A 15853-nucleotide genomic window follows, 5' to 3' on the forward strand; every position below is an offset into this window, starting at 1 on the left:
AAAACATCATTATCTTGTGTAACTAACTAACTAACTAACTAAATATTATTTTCAATCTTGATTCATTTTTTTCATTTTAGTCACAAAATAGTGAAAAATGTACACCACAATTTCCTAAAGCTCAACGTGACATCAAATGTCTTGTTTTGTTTGACCAACAGTGAGAACCCCAAAGATATTCAAATTACAAAAATGGAAAGAGGAAATGTTTTACATTTTTGCTTAAAAATTACAAAGGATTAGTTAATATTTAAAATAATTAATATTGTTTCAGGTAATTTTTTGTTGTTGATTTAGGCCACTAGCTGACCTGCATTTTTGTAAAGATCAAAACTATTGTTGCTTTGTTTCTTTGTATAACATCATTTCTCTTTTATTGTAATTGTCAAAAGTCTGAATTTTCTGAATTCTTTAGATTAATAATGATGGTTATTATGGAAAAGAATTATATATATATATATATATATTATAAAAAGAATTATCAATATAATCATTACTTAATATATCACAATATTGAGACATTACATTTCAAGCTATGCATTTATTGATACAATACCTCACTCAAAGAAAAATAAAACAATTTTCTTTTATTATAATAATAATAGCATCACAACAGTTTATTTTATTTTCTATGCCCTCATGTTAGGGGGGGGCATGCACAATAAGAAATAAGTAGAAAAAGGCAGGCAACAACAAAGCTTTGAATACACAAATCTAATGCACAACAATTATTACACATACATTCATCTAAACAACATCATCTCTGTTATCATTGTGCTGCTGCAGTGTGTTTCCACTACTCATAGCTACAGAAGAAGATCTGTTGTTATTTTTATATATTCATATGTGACTGATAAAATACTGTTTAATACTGTGACGGAGCAGAGTGTTGCACCTGATCTCCACCACTCCAGTGATATCATCCAGTTTTGATGATTCATGGTTTCTTAGGTTTGGCTTTGGGGACCACTGTAACAGTGGTGGACACAGATTTTTCTCCTAGCAGGTTGTGGGCGGTGCAGGTGTATGTTCCCTGGTCCACATCCCTCACCTCTTCCACCAGGAGGACAGACTGAGACTGCTGTCGAGCCGCTCCTCCACCGACTGGAGTGATACTCTCCTGTGTGTTCAGAGGCCTCCCAATCTGCAACCAGTACAGGCGCTCAGTTCAGTTTGCATTAAACACATACAGCACGGGAGAAAGGGACCCCTTTATAATAAGTTAATATGTTAATAAATCATTAATATATGGTTATAGGTCTGGATGCTCTGCAGTCCATAGGTTAGATGCCTCGTAACTAATAGCAAGCTAAAAAGACATATCCTTCACTTTTTTTGTCTCACAACCAACCTCAAATGTGTAGTTTAGTAGTACTTTAGTAAGTATGCCATATTGTCCTTGAGTGTCTCACCCGCTGTCCTGGGTATTCCCAGTTGAACTCTACGAGCACGTCCTGTTCCCCCACCACAGAGCAGCTGACACGCAGATCCCCCCCCACAGTCAACGAGCCTGACGAGGCCTGGATCACTGGAGCAGGAGGAGCCATGGGGTCTGATGGCAAATGTTTCAGAATTTCAGTGACTGTTTAAGTGATAAGTAAGCAAAAAAATAATTTAACAGTGACTTGCATTAGTCAGCATAATGAAACTTTGTCTGTGACCAGCAATTTTTTGCGTGGAGTTTGCATGTTATGCCTGTTTAGTCTGGTTTTGTCCTGCAATCTTAAAAATGCACATAGATATGGAGGTCTACAATGCCCTCCTCGAGCAGTAACAAGAGTACTAATACATATATTCACTTCTAGTGCTGCAATTAAGGATTTCTGAGGAACATTTGCTGCTGAAAGTTTGCTACTGAAAAGTTAAAATACTGAAACAGCAAAGTTGATGAAGTTGAATTATCCGTTTTGAAATCTAAGTGCTTAATGAAATTCAAGTTTCAATTGGAGTTGAATGCTGAAATGAAAATGCAGAAAAGAGTTGAAATGTCAGTGGAAGTGTAAAAAAATTGGCCTGGAAGTGTCAGTTGAAGTGAAACTGATGTCGGCGTGAAGTGAAGGGAAAGCACTGAAAGTAGTTGAAGTAAATTGAGAATGGGCAGTGGACGGTGTGGGAGTCAGAGGATCTGGAGAAAATACTTTTTTTTTGTAGTTGTTCAAAATGTGAAGATCTGAGACCTGAAAGAGTTTGTCAGTCGATGTGGAAGGTTTTGAAAGGATTTGAAATGTCGGTGTTGGTTGTTTTGACCAGTCAACAGTCAAAACCCCAAAGTACATAAAGTATACAAAACAAAAAAAAAGAACATTTGTCAGCCCTGTGCTGATTTGTCTACTTGTACATAGTATTTATCTGTCCTCCTGTTTGATGCATGCTGGGAGACACTTTGTCCCTGATCAGTAATAGGCAACAGATTCATTTGCGATTAAAGGAAAGGATGACTTAGTGGCAGCACTCACAGTTAACATAGATGAGCATGTACTTGGTGGAGCTCTGCCTCAGGTTGCCCAGGCTGGCGACACAGTACCAAGCTCCAGCATGATAAGGCCGGGGTCGATGAATGGTGAAGCCCCTCTCGACGTTAAAGGAGATCTCAGTCCCGTCCACCGCCACCTCCGCTGGTGGAAACTCGCGGTGCAGAGTCACTTTAGCCTCAGGCGACGTCACCTGGCAGGGGAGGAGCGTCGGCCAGTTGGTTCTCAGCTGAATCGCCTCGTAGTAGTCAGACGACGGAACAAATAGCTCCTGTGGGTCTGATTGGTACAGTGAGAAGATATGGCAAGACTGACTATAAGATAACGTGAGTATGAAAAAGGCTTCTGAGAAGTGCACATGTAAGCATCAATAAAGTTGATTCACTGCACCGGGAAAGAAGACGAAGACTTTTACAGCTTTGTCATACTCCTTCCTGCAGTCTGTGTCTTCACAGTACATAGGATAACAGCTGTATTCCCCTGTGTCCGCACCAGTAGTGTTGACTAATGTCAGAACGCCATAGCGCTCATGTTGCACAGTCCTGCAGAGCCAAAACAGGAAACAGCCAAAGAACACACTGACTCTTCAACAGATTGTATGATTCTATATTTAGAAGAATAAATTGTACATCATGCATAATAAAGATGTATCGACAGCTTATAGAGCTTACCTGAGCCTTCCATCATCATCCTCCTCCAGGTACGTGGGGACGCTCCACTGCACAGGTTTGCCCCTGCACCTCAGCTCCAGAGTGTCTCCTGTCTGCACACTTATAGTTTCTCCCACCTTCTTAAACTTCCCTTTGTTAAACACCTGTATGTGTCAGATATAAAATCACACAGTTATTCACTGATGCAGTCATTGTTCTGTGCTTAATGAATGTTCCTTGAACAAACTTCTTGTGTCCTAGATGAAATACCTGTGTGAGGAAGGTCCGTGCAGATGTAGCTTTGATTTTGGGTTTGGCTGTTACAGCTCTGGGCCCTTTATTTGTTGATTTCCCAAGTTTGGGTTTGCTTGGCTTGGGCTTCCTCCCTGGAGTAGTCCTCTGTTCTTGGGCGTCTTTTTGACAATGAGCTACACAGCATAAAGAGCACATGATGCATTAATAGTTAATAGTTGACTAATAAGTAGTTAATAACTAAGACAAAGTTGGTCATGGTTTCATGGTAAGCAGCATCCTGCTTTAAGCGAACAGAAATCTCCCCTCTTTAGTGATTCACATATTCACAGAACTGCTCAGTAAGTGAATAAAAGTCACTTACCTAACTCGAAGATTACAGCACAAAAAAGGAGAGTGCTAAGCACAAGCCTCCCCTTTGATCCAAACAAGTTCACCAAAGGCATGATTGATCAGTGGAATAAAATTAAAGTCTGTGCATTGTTAGTTCATGCAGTTGAACACAGAGAAGGTACTGCAGGAACTAGAGAGAAGAGGAGGAGGGCAGAGCCTGCAAAGTGAGCGGTCAGCTGTTTACCAGAATCACACAAATTCCTCCTCCTGAGAGTGGCATTAGTACCCCAAATTCCTTCTGACTGACTCAATGGAGGCTTTCAAGCCTGTCCGGACCAATGAGGGTCCAGAGACAGAGGCCCCTCCGTGTGGAATCACACAGCCTGTTTGCTTAGCTGCTGGACTGGAAGTGTCTGGCCCTCCGAAACACACCACACAGCCCAGACGAACACTGTTTGGCAAGGGTATTAAAAAGCATTTGGCACCCAATAAACCTTTTGCACAACATTCACTGATTGTCTTTGCAGTGGTAAAACAAATCACAGGCTTGGCCAGCTTTAGACCCATATAAAATGCACAAAATCTAATTTTTTCTTATTTTATAAGTTGAGATTTATCATTTTTACATCTATTTATCTGTTGCTTTTAATGTGATAGTATGTTGGTGTAATGCATACTGTTTTTATTGTATAAATATTTTATTGTGAAAATCCATCAACTTAAATCAATAACCTGCAGCGCAGATTGTAATGCCCTCTGAGAAGAACTTGAGATTTTAGGCTTTAAAAATAAAAATTGAAATATTGATACTATTTATATACTCAATCATTCTCATCTGTGAAAGTACGTTTCTAAACAGGAAAATAAATTCAGGTTTTGTACATTTGATTAAATCCATAGCATGCTGAACCCAGTGAGAACAATGTAAACCCTTCCTTTTCAGTGACTAGCTAAGCCACCATCTTGACCGTGACACACAGGTAAGCTTCTGTGAAAGGTTCTTTTGTTCTCAGTGAACTCTGGTTAGTGAGCCGGCTCTGGTGCTCTATTAAAGATTACGAGTGGAACTGGACTTTTTATTAACATACCCTGCAGAAAATGAACTCCAGATTGTAGTCGTCTTAAAAACTGGATTCTTTCTTTTTAATTTAGGAATACATTTTCAATATATAATTATAAAACATGTACAGTTTCTGTATTTACAACAACAAACAATTAATAAAGTGAAACTTTAAACAGGCTAAGAGCAAAACATGATTTTCTGTATCTACATTGTACTTACTTTTGTACAGTCTTACTCCATATTTTAATATGTAAAAAACAATTCTCTTGTTATTCATAATCATAATTAGAATTGTATAAAATTAAAATACATTTCTACATTTCACAATTGATATGAAACGTGTAAAGTTGTTATTTAAGTGTAATAAAATAGAAATTAACAACAGAAAATAGCTTGAGGCCTTTTTTCTTTATAAACACAGGTGTCCAGGACACAGCTCTGACATTAATACAGGCAACATATACAGGTCCAAAAATACGTCAGTTTGAGGTTGGCATCGAGAATATTTAGATATACTACAAACTCCATCATAATGTGGAATAAAGTTAACAAGTCTGCCCACTTGTCTGCATTTTAACACTAAACACCTGTTCCACTCTCAGATGTTAGACGTCGCAGGAACAGATCAGCAACGGTCAGTGCATGTAAAACAGTAGTTACACACTTGCAGTTCCTCAGTGTAACATCTCAATCTATGTCGCTCCGCTCAAGCAGAGCTCAGAACCTTTCTTCTTTAACGATGTCCTTGTCTATTTTGTTGCTGACGGTTTCAATCTGTATCTGGTTGGCCATGAGACGCTTCCTCTGAACACTGTGACGGACACCGTAGATAAAGTAGATGGATAACCCTGAAGAGAGAAGAGGGGGGGGGTCATTACAGTTCAGCAACTAACTCGATAAAAGCCCTGCAAACCTTTCAAGTAGAAAAAAAGTTCTTACCCACTAGCATCCAAATAGCATATCGCACCCATGTTTCCCCACCTAACTGGACCATTAGGTAGATGTTGATGAATGTACTCAGTAACGGTAGAGCAGGGAGTAAGGGCACCTGTGAATAAACAATAGAAGATGTGAAAAGATTTTCTTGTTGATGTTTATGAGAACATACACACAAAATGTGGCTCTACTTTCTCAGAAACACCATTGAAACATTCTCACCATGAAAGATGCCTTGGTGCTGTTTTGTGGGTGCCTCCAGATGAGGAACGTGTTGAGCAGCACAATGAAGGCGAGGATGGAGACAACTGCCAGACTCCATGCTTCCATACGGGACAGAGCATCTATGGCTTGACTCAGGGTGACACACAGTGCGACTACAAATGCAACTGCAGAAAAAGAAAAGATGTATGAGAGAGGTCAGTTTGTGGACCAGAGAGACAAAGAAATGTGTGGTCAACAAATGGTACTAGAGTGCTTGAGAAATAAAAAGCCACAAGTGCTTCAGTTATGTTTGCCTTGCGTACCAGTGATTATAGTCAAGGTTGTGACTCTTCTTGAGGTGGATGAATTGGGAGATGATGGAGGCTTCAGGAAGCCAAACTTGGTGTTTGGTTCTCTGATCTGTAGGTCTGTGTCTTTAGATGGACTTTCTTGGTACCTTGATTGAAAAAAAAGTGTGTCACATACATTGAGTTTTGCACAGCATTCTAGGTAAAGCACACTGGGAGAGGAAACATGAAATAAATATACCTCAGTATTAAGATGCATATGGCCACAAGTGTGTAAGCAAACAGAGTGCCGATGGACATCATTTCCACCAAGGCTTCCAGGTCAAACAGTAGAGCCATGATGGCTAAAGATACAACAAGGGAATACAGAGTTACTTTAAGTCCATAAACCTCACCACATGTACATAGAAGCTGATGAACAGCTGGAACATCTTTACCTGACACAGTTCCAGACGATATGGTAGCTATAGCAGGACTGCCCTTTGAGGTGACTTTGGTCAGGGGTTTGAAAAGCAGGCCGTCTCTTGCCATGGCGAAGAGCACACGGGGCATTGGGAACATTGAACCCAGCAGGCTGGAGAAACAAAACGCAAACAGGGTCAGTCAACAACCAGTATACCTTCTCTTTAATGTAGAATAACAGATTTTTCCCTTCAACATTTCTATGCAGATTTGTTAATCCTACCCCGAAATTTCTTTGTTGGCATTCTGTCTCAATGACATGACGACGTTTAGGAAAGTGTTTGCTAATGTAAGGTTATATAAGGCCCTACCCGTTCCTGATTAATGAATCTGTGCGTCTGTGCCGCTACGCACGGTTGCTTCTCCCTATGTCTTTTCCGCACACCATGTGAGTTATGATTGATTACTTTTGATTCTTTGTTGCAGCATATGAGCTGGGTTGCGATCCCTTGACAGACGAGGAAACAAAACTTCTGGCAGCCATGCTGGTGCTACACGCTCCAATTGTTAGAAACAAATGCTACAGTCGTTGCCAACAGAAACTTTCGTTGGTATCAGTCTAATCTGAGAAAACAGTAAAAACTCTGACCATGACAGAGTTAGTTTTAAATAAGCTGGGTGACAGCATATGTATAGTTTATCAGTTCTTAGTTAACAATAAACATTTTTCATTGAACTCACAAACTTTCTTTTACATTCTGTCAGACACGTTTTATAAGAATCATAGCTGACCATATTAGTCTTGGGCTACGCTAAGTTAGCAATCAAGTGACCTGGTGGCTCTGCACACCATGTAGCAGCCTTGAATGCTTTTCAGACTATGTGTGAAGTTGATTTTCTGGGTAAATTGTGCTGCAGAGCACACTTTGTTATTTCAGTAGAGTACATTGTAGTAGAGTATTACAGAAAGATTTTTTTTTTTAATGGAGTCAGATTTTCCACTGAAATGCATGGAATAAACAGCATTGGCTTTGTATTAGTTTCATTAAGCAAAATCAGTGGCAGGTTTTTGCATTCTTTATATGTATGAGTAAAGGCTCTGACACACCAACCCGACGGCTGACCGTCGGCAAAAAAGGCAGTCAGACTTATCATTTGGCTCCCGTCGGTCCAAAAAGGGCCTCGGAACACACCGAAGTGACGCCGACTTGAGCGTACGTTCTGCGCATGCACGAGACATAATATCTCCATAACAGCAGGCGGCGCTAATCTGTATTGTCGCTCAAAAAATGAAAACCGAAAATGACGAATGCGTCACGTGGGTCTGGCTTCTCCCAAATTTCAAAGCCAGACCATAATGGCGGCTTGTTCGGAAGGCGATCTCGTATTTTACGAAAATAGTTCACCGAAACGTGTTTCTGAAAACATTTTAAGCGAGAAATAGGCCATACAGTTGCTGAATCTGTCTGTTTTTTTGATCGACAAAGGTCAGTAATCCCAGTCTCCTGGGTGAAATTCCTGTGTTTTTCCCATCCACCAACCTAACCTTAGCCTGGTCCTACCAGACTCTCGTACATTTCATTTGTACAGAATCGGGCCTCTCTCTATTGACAAGTGTTAACTTCCTTGAAGGCGGGTACTTTGTTGAAGTTTAAAACTATTGGATATGCCCAGAGCCACTCTGGATTTGCAATAACCAATCGCTAACATTTGGTCGTGACGTATGTCATGTGCAACAAGAGGGGAGACCGTCAAGGCTATTAGCATTAGCACCGCTAGAGTTAGCCTTAGCCTTCTTCCTCCTTCACCACTAACAGAGCGAGCTGGAAAATCAAACTTTTCCCAAACCCCGTGGGGAGGAGGGCCACAACATCATGGCCACCAACAAAACTCAGCAAAGATTGTTCTTGCTCAGGCTTTGTGGGTCGGAGCCCCGAGGGCAGAAGGAGCCTCGAGGAGATGCTACTTTCAAATCTTGCTAGCTTGTTACCAACCCTGGCTTTAAGTCTTAAACTGAACTGAATTGAAATTTTGATCTGATGACATGACATCATTCATCCTGAATGGAAAAGAATGTTTATCACATTTTATGGCAATCTATTCTATCTATAGTTCTGGAGACATTTCACTCAAAACCACAAATGTCCAAAAGAGTCGATTAACAAAGTCATTACGATATGTCCTCTGCTGACCATGAATGTCTGTACTAAAGTTAATGGCAATCCATCCAATAGTTGTTGAGATATTTCACTCTGGACCAAGGTGTTGAAACGACCAAATGACCCTGCTGCTATGCAAAGACTTTGAAAGAGTCATACATGCAGTTATTACGTCTCGATTAGACTACTGTAACTCTTTATATGTTGGACTGGATCAGTCATCCCTTCGTCAGTTACAGTTAGTCCAGAACGCAGCAGCTCGACTTTTAACAAAAAAGCCTGACCTGTCAAGGCACTGAGGTCTTCCAATCAGATGCTCCTCGATGTGCCCAGATCCAGGTTAAAAAATAAAGGTGACCGAGCCGTTGCAGTGGCTGCTCCAAACCTCTGGAATAGTTTACCTATTCATATAGAACATCTTGGACCGTTGAAACATTCAAGTCCTTTCTTAAGACCCACTACTATTCATTGACTTTCAATTCAAGTTGAGCTTTGACACCTTTGCCATTTTCTTTTTCTTTTCTTTTTGTTCTACTGTTGGTTATTTTGCATTGTATATTGTGTGTATATATTATCATTATTTTTTTTATTTTTTTTGAGCTTGTTAAGCACTTTGGTCAATTTGGTTTTTAAACGTGCTATATAAATAGAATTGAACTGAACGGAACTGAACTGCTGCTAGCGTGGCTAAAAGTTAAATATCTATAGCCCACATGTTTTCTCCAATGACAGTCACATCCCATGACCACAACTGTACTACCAGTGGTTTCTTACCTGGTGGACAGGGCACACAGTGATCCCACAGCCACAACATATTTGGCAGGACCCCAGCCGATGTAATCAAAGGCTACTGGCAGGGGGCTTTTTTTATTGAGCAAGTAGTAGGGCATCATCAGGGTGAGAGCAGCAGAAACCGCAAAGTAGGCCAGGAAACAGATAAGTAGTGAAGCCACAATGCCCAAAGGGATGGCCTTCTGGGGGTTCTTCACCTCCTCACCTAATGAAGAAACAAAACAAAAGTCAGAGACACTTTTAATGATATTCTTCTTTCAGCTGTTTGGGGTTACATGAAATGAAAGAGGAATATCACACAAATATGACAAAACCTGTAATAATTTGATAACCAGCTTCGAGACTGTCGTGTACATAGCAGTTTGACAAACAAAATTCAAAGGTCCACTTATTGGAAAATGTCCAGTACCCGGTTGCATAAAACCACTTTGAATACGGCTGCCCTTAAATTTCCATCTATGGATCCCTTAGAAAGAAATGAGTTGCGTAAAATCACCATAAGGATTTCCTTAGGATGTTGTAAGGGAAAAAAATAACCTTTTGATCTTAAGTGTTTGCCCCAATACTTACAGTAAGTATTCCTATATGCGTTGCTAGAAGGTCCTTAGTAACTATTTTCCTGAGAATTTTTTTAAGGGACCCATACCAGTCTCTTAAAAGTGAAAAAAATTGTGAAACATAAGACAATTGCTGAATTTATGGTTATTGAAGAGGAGGAGGAGGTCAACACGCATTTTACATTCTACAGGAAAAACCCACTGGACACTGAGCGATGCACAACTTTTTCTAGAGAATAGATTTGACCATCAGTCTATCTTCAAAATCTCTACAACATTTGAATCAGCCCTTAAGTTAAATTTACTTTGGATTATGTGCTTGTGCCTACCATATTTTTGGAGTAGACCAACATTCTCATATCCAGTTCAGTTGTAGCTAGCCAACACTGACAGTAATGCTGTCAAGTAACATAAAAGGATGATGATGTAATTGAAGCTAAACCATGGTAACTGAAGTGCAGACAGTAACGCCTTTATGCAATGCTACTAAATTAACCCCTGAGTTTAGGTAAATATTTAGCATAAGGGACAAATTCAGGTTTGGAATTTAAGGCAATTGATGCAACTGGCACTTTTAGCCATATCTCATTCAAAAAGCTGATTGGGTAACATTTTACTGCGTTACTGTCAAATAAGAATTGATTGATTGATAACCGTCATCAGATGGAATTTGTCACATAGATGCTTCAGTTGTTATCAGGTCACATAATAACAGCTGAACCATCTCCGAGATAAGTGAGCAAACTCCATCAGATGAAGGCCACAAGATATGGATCAAAGCTCTAGAAAAGGAATCATAAAATCTTTACAATTGTAGCATATTTTAGCAATAATACAGCAAACCTATTGAAATCTGTTGCTACACTGCAACGTTTGGCACATATTTCTGCTTTGTCACTGTACATGCAGTATTACAATGTGACATTTGTATTTGACCCTCTTGCCTGTTGTAGCGATGCAGTCAAATCCAACAAAAGCGTAGAAACATGTTGCAGCTCCGGCCACCGTCCCACTTAAGCCATAAGGGAAAAATCCACCCACTCCATACACACTCGTCACATTGGCAGTAGAGCTCAAGTTTCTGCAGTGGGGAGAGAGCATTATTTTGTGTTTATTTACAGTGAGATAACCAGGAGAACAATGCTACTGTATTTACAGGATCCTGCACACACCCAAACACAGACAGGCTTATATTGCTCTTTAACATTACTGGAATTCTGCTGTGGCGTTTATCAGAGCCTCTTCACTGATTTTCCAGTTGGAAATGTCCCCCATGATAAATCCAGAGATGGCCACAAACAGCAGCACCACGATATTGACTGCTGTGAAGATCTTGTTGATTGTTGTTGACTCTTTCACTCCAAATGCCAGCACACCTTAATGGGAAACATGGTGAATGTTATTTTTGTTTGTATGCATTACTGCCGCCAGCAAAACAACACCAGTTTCATCATTTTACCTGACAGTATCATGACGAGAGCAGCAGCAAAGACATCTGGGTAAGGTGCCAGGCCAGGGAGGCCTATGGCTGCGTGTTTTTCTAAGTATTTAGATATGTGGCCCCCTATAAGGTCATCAAATGTCCCACTCCATGCCAGTGCAACACTAGATGTCCCTGAGCAGATAATGGGAGAAAGATGCAATAAATTAATTTAGCCACAATCTAACTGTAGTCATAAACAGAAAAGTTCCCCTCTGCGTCTTTTACACTTCATGACTCAGTTATTTCAAGCCATAATGCTGGTTTATGGCCATATTGAAAAGCAAGCAATGAATTTCACAAGTGGTGTAAAAAAGTAAGAAAAGCCAGTGGAGCATGTGAAAGGTCACAGAATGTTTAAGAGTCTCATGTTGATGGTTGATCATTTATGGGTTCCCAGTGAGCCAAACATGTTTCATAAGAGGGAAATATCTGTTTAGGAGAGGAAAAATCACAAATTTGACCCAGAGATTAATAGAAAGGCAGAGATTAAATTATAATTCTGGTATTTTCTGTACATGGTTGGCAACCTTTTCAAAAAAACCTACATCACTGAATAATATACATGATCATATATTGTAATTGATAATGTATGAAACAAATCCTGTGTATCACACTTGCCTATGATGTAGGAGAGTAATAGATTCCAGCCAGTGATAAAAGCCAGCAGCTCTCCAACAGTGACATAGCTGTAGAGGTATGCTGAGCCTGTTTTGGGAACTCGCGACCCAAACTCTGCATAGCACAGCCCGGCGAATATGGATGCCATGGCGGCGATGAAGAAGGAGATGATGATGCTGGGTCCAGCAGTGTCTCTGGCCACTTCTCCGGAGAGGACGTAGACCCCTGCCCCCAGGGTGCTGCCCACACCAAGGGCCACCAGGTCCAGAGTGGTCAGGCATCGGTTAAACGTGGACTGCTCCCCCTCTGGCTCCAGGGGCTTCCTCTGAGATAGGCTCACCAGAAAGGACTTCACCACACCGCACGGCATGCTTCTATGGGTTTGGATCAGGATGGAAAGATGTGGGAATGATAAAGGAACAGACAGGTGGGAGTGCAGTTTGATGTGGTGGAGAAAGAGGGAGGAGAGAGGAGAGGGGGAGAAAAGAGTGAACTTTTCAGTAAATAATTGTCAGGTCAGCCTCACAGTAGAACATTTCCTTTTCAAAGAAACATTATTATCTTATCTATTGTTAATGTAACAGTGTCAAAAGGAACTATTTATTAAGGCATCAAAGAAGACCAATAGCTACAGACACTTCGACATATTCCAATTTTTATTAAAGCTTAATTGTGATTACATGATAAAATGTAACTCAAATGCTCAATTAATATTTTACTGAATTCATATTAAGGACAAAAAAAGACTGAATTCACTCACCTCTCCTGTGTAATCCCTTGCCTCACAGGTGTGCTTAGGAGAGTCAATTACATTAATAGGATCTGTCATTCCTCTAAATCACATTATTCTTTTATACATGCCCTTCTTTATCACTGCCCTGATAATGATAGTGCTGATGCCTGGAGTTTTCATTGCCGCCCACACTACAAAAGCACCTCCCTTTTACTCAACCTTCAATTACTTACACAATTACTTCCTTGAACTTTTCATGTTCTTCCCCTGGCAATAAAAAAAAAATGATTTTCTAATTTGCAAAGTGTGTTCTCACCTCACCAGAGTAGTATCATAGATACTCAGAGATAATCCCTCCTCTCCGTGTTTACATTACCTGTGTTGTCATGCTTGTTTTGCATGAAAAAAAGCCTTTTTTAAATTTTCTTTACTTATTATATATGATTACACCTGCTGGACAGTTTGTAAAGTAATAAAAAACTGTTTTTATAACTGCTTTTAAGCATCTAAACCAGAAGTAATTTGATTATTTAACCCATATTTACAATATCTGACGCAAAAATAAATGAAAAGAAGGAAAAGAACAACCTCTAAGAAAATGAAACAGGGACAGTGTTACGTTTGTCTGTTTTGTTTCTTGCGTGTTCTTTTTGCTTCTTGTGCTTGTAATGTAAGAGAGAGAGCTGTGGCTTTGTTAATCTTTTCATGATTATGCTTTCAAGATAATGCAAGGCATTAGGGTACACATTCGTCTATGACTTTGGATTTTGTCCTTCGCAAACAAGAACCAATAAAAAAAAAAAGAAACAGCTGAATGTGGCCACAGTAAAAACTGAGTAAAACTTGATCTAAATTTCCAGTTTCTGGCACTCATCAATAAAACACGGTTATTTATTATAGATGTATGCAGTGTTGTTGCTTTTCAGATGGTAGGCCACGTCATCGCCTATAAAACTACACTGTATGTTCTCAAAGTGTGTTTACATGCACGTGTTGCGTAGAAACAGCCTGTGACCGTATCACTGTAGCTATGTTGGACATTTACTGCTTATATGAGCCGTGTTCCCATCTGTACCTGGAGGTGTGAGCTGGCCAGACTAACGGCCCTGAGAGTTAATGAAACAGAGGAGGACAAAGCAGCTTTCATGGCTTATGCATGCAGCAGGCAGGCTACACACTTACTCTTTGAAAGGTAGCTTTCGCCTTCTCATCTCCCATCAGGGGATTTCAGATCACCTAATCCCTCCTGGCATCCACTTCAGCAGGCAGGAAGTGAGTAGGAAAGCAGCCTGTGTGGACGGTCAAAGTACCTTATGACCAAACTTAAAGCTCAGGCTTCCTATCTGCAGATCTCACAGGTTGAGATACGGTTTCCAGAAGGACAATGTGGTAATGCTTAACTAAATAACTGCTACTATGCACGTGATGTGCAGCTTTATGTTGATGTGGACCTCAGTGAAGCTCAATTAATGATCATCAAAATGTTATTTATGGCTGTCTACTGTGCATTTAAAAAAAAACATATTGAGATACAGTGTTACAGACAAATATTGCAGTCCAGCATTCAAATTCACAGAAGTTAAAGCAGAGGTCAGGGATTAAAATCGGAATGGTCACTTTATTCAGTAGATACACAAGTTGTTTACCTTGTCTTCAGTCCCACGAGGAGTGACTGGTGACTGTGTGGTGAAAACAGCGCAGTGAAGCAAAAATATCCGTGCTGTTGACTTGGATGAAGGAAGCATGATTTTTTACTGCGATATATACAAGACTGGCCTGCGTGACCCTCCCACTCAATGGAATTACTTACAAAGTAGCCTTTCTCACTCCCGTCCAGTTTGGATCATAATGTGCTCATTATTGCATGGAAGGCACAGGGTGAGAATTGTGAACAGCAAATCCCATTCAGAATGTCAAAAATGCTTTTGTGCTCACTTCATTTGTTGTTTTGTTTTCACAAGTGTTTATTCCATTTTTTTATTTTTTTATTTGTGAATTTGGGGTGATGGATAAATAGATTTTTGTTATTGACACAATTAACAACTGTTACTTTGGGTAAACATATCTAAAAGGGAAGAAAAGACTACATAGATTGTGAAATCATGGGTGTGCAATGAATCATAAAATATTTCAAAAGTTTAAATACATAAAACACACATTTTCTGTACATTATAACAACCTTATGAACCTTAGTTAGTGTCCCGATGTTATTGAGTCCAATTGTTGTCTGTACTAGATTGCATTTGGGCTGGCAAGTTCTTCTAGCTCTGTCTGAGTTACGGTCAGGTTCTCATGTAATACATTTTCAAAGCAGAAGAGGTCAGTATACAACAATTACATTTCATCACTGGTGCCTTCCACCTCCATCTGTGTTTACCTTATATGGGCCCCTCTCCCTCTGAACACCGGGAGAGAGAAATTTAAAGAAGCTCCAGGATAATATGATATGATAAAATAAAGGAAAGCAAGTCAGAAACAACCATATGTTTTCCTGATAGGCTGTGTACAACAGGACCTGTTCAAGTAAAGGCATGAATGAAAAAGTGTCCTTCATGTTTATACAGTAAGCTGAGGTCAGGTGGTGTCAGGAAAAAATAAAATAGTAACCACAAAGCCAATGACACTGATATTGACTTCCAGTCAGCCACTGGACTGTCTGTAAGCCTGTGGGCTTCCTGGGAGTCACCTCTCCTCCCTCATCTCTTTTGCCAAACTCCATACAATTCTTACCAATAATTAAAGCAGTAGATACAAAACTTTGCATAAAACATAACATAAGTTACACACACACACACACACACACACACACACACACACACACACACACACACACACACACACACACACACACACACACACACACACATAGGACATACACTGCTTGGGTATCTT

General features: G+C 40.0%; 2 protein-coding genes across 2 annotated transcripts; both read right to left on the minus strand.

Moving 5' to 3' along the window:
• Positions 1–532: 532 nt before the first annotated feature.
• Positions 533–4100, minus strand: LOC144525001 (platelet-derived growth factor receptor-like protein). The gene is made up of 7 exons (XM_078261502.1): positions 3738–4100; positions 3392–3549; positions 3143–3285; positions 2862–3013; positions 2457–2750; positions 1413–1552; positions 533–1144 (listed from the first exon to the last, which is right to left on the minus strand). The coding sequence occupies exons 1-7, from the start codon at positions 3817–3819 to the stop codon at positions 938–940; spliced, it is 1176 nt and encodes a 391-aa protein (XP_078117628.1). The 5' UTR covers positions 3820–4100; the 3' UTR covers positions 533–937.
• A 654-nt stretch (positions 4101–4754) lies between these two features.
• On the minus strand, positions 4755–12643 carry LOC144525002 (cationic amino acid transporter 2). The gene is made up of 11 exons (XM_078261503.1): positions 12229–12643; positions 11587–11742; positions 11338–11503; positions 11072–11208; positions 9553–9775; positions 6655–6791; positions 6459–6561; positions 6233–6366; positions 5928–6094; positions 5709–5817; positions 4755–5617 (listed from the first exon to the last, which is right to left on the minus strand). Exons 1-11 carry the CDS (start codon positions 12596–12598, stop codon positions 5487–5489), a joined length of 1833 nt encoding a protein of 610 aa, XP_078117629.1. The 5' UTR covers positions 12599–12643; the 3' UTR covers positions 4755–5486.
• Between the last annotated feature and the right edge of the window lie 3210 nt (positions 12644–15853).

The sequence above is a fragment of the Sander vitreus genome, chromosome 10, assembly GCF_031162955.1.
Source record: "Sander vitreus isolate 19-12246 chromosome 10, sanVit1, whole genome shotgun sequence".
Lineage (NCBI taxonomy): Eukaryota > Metazoa > Chordata > Actinopteri > Perciformes > Percidae > Sander > Sander vitreus.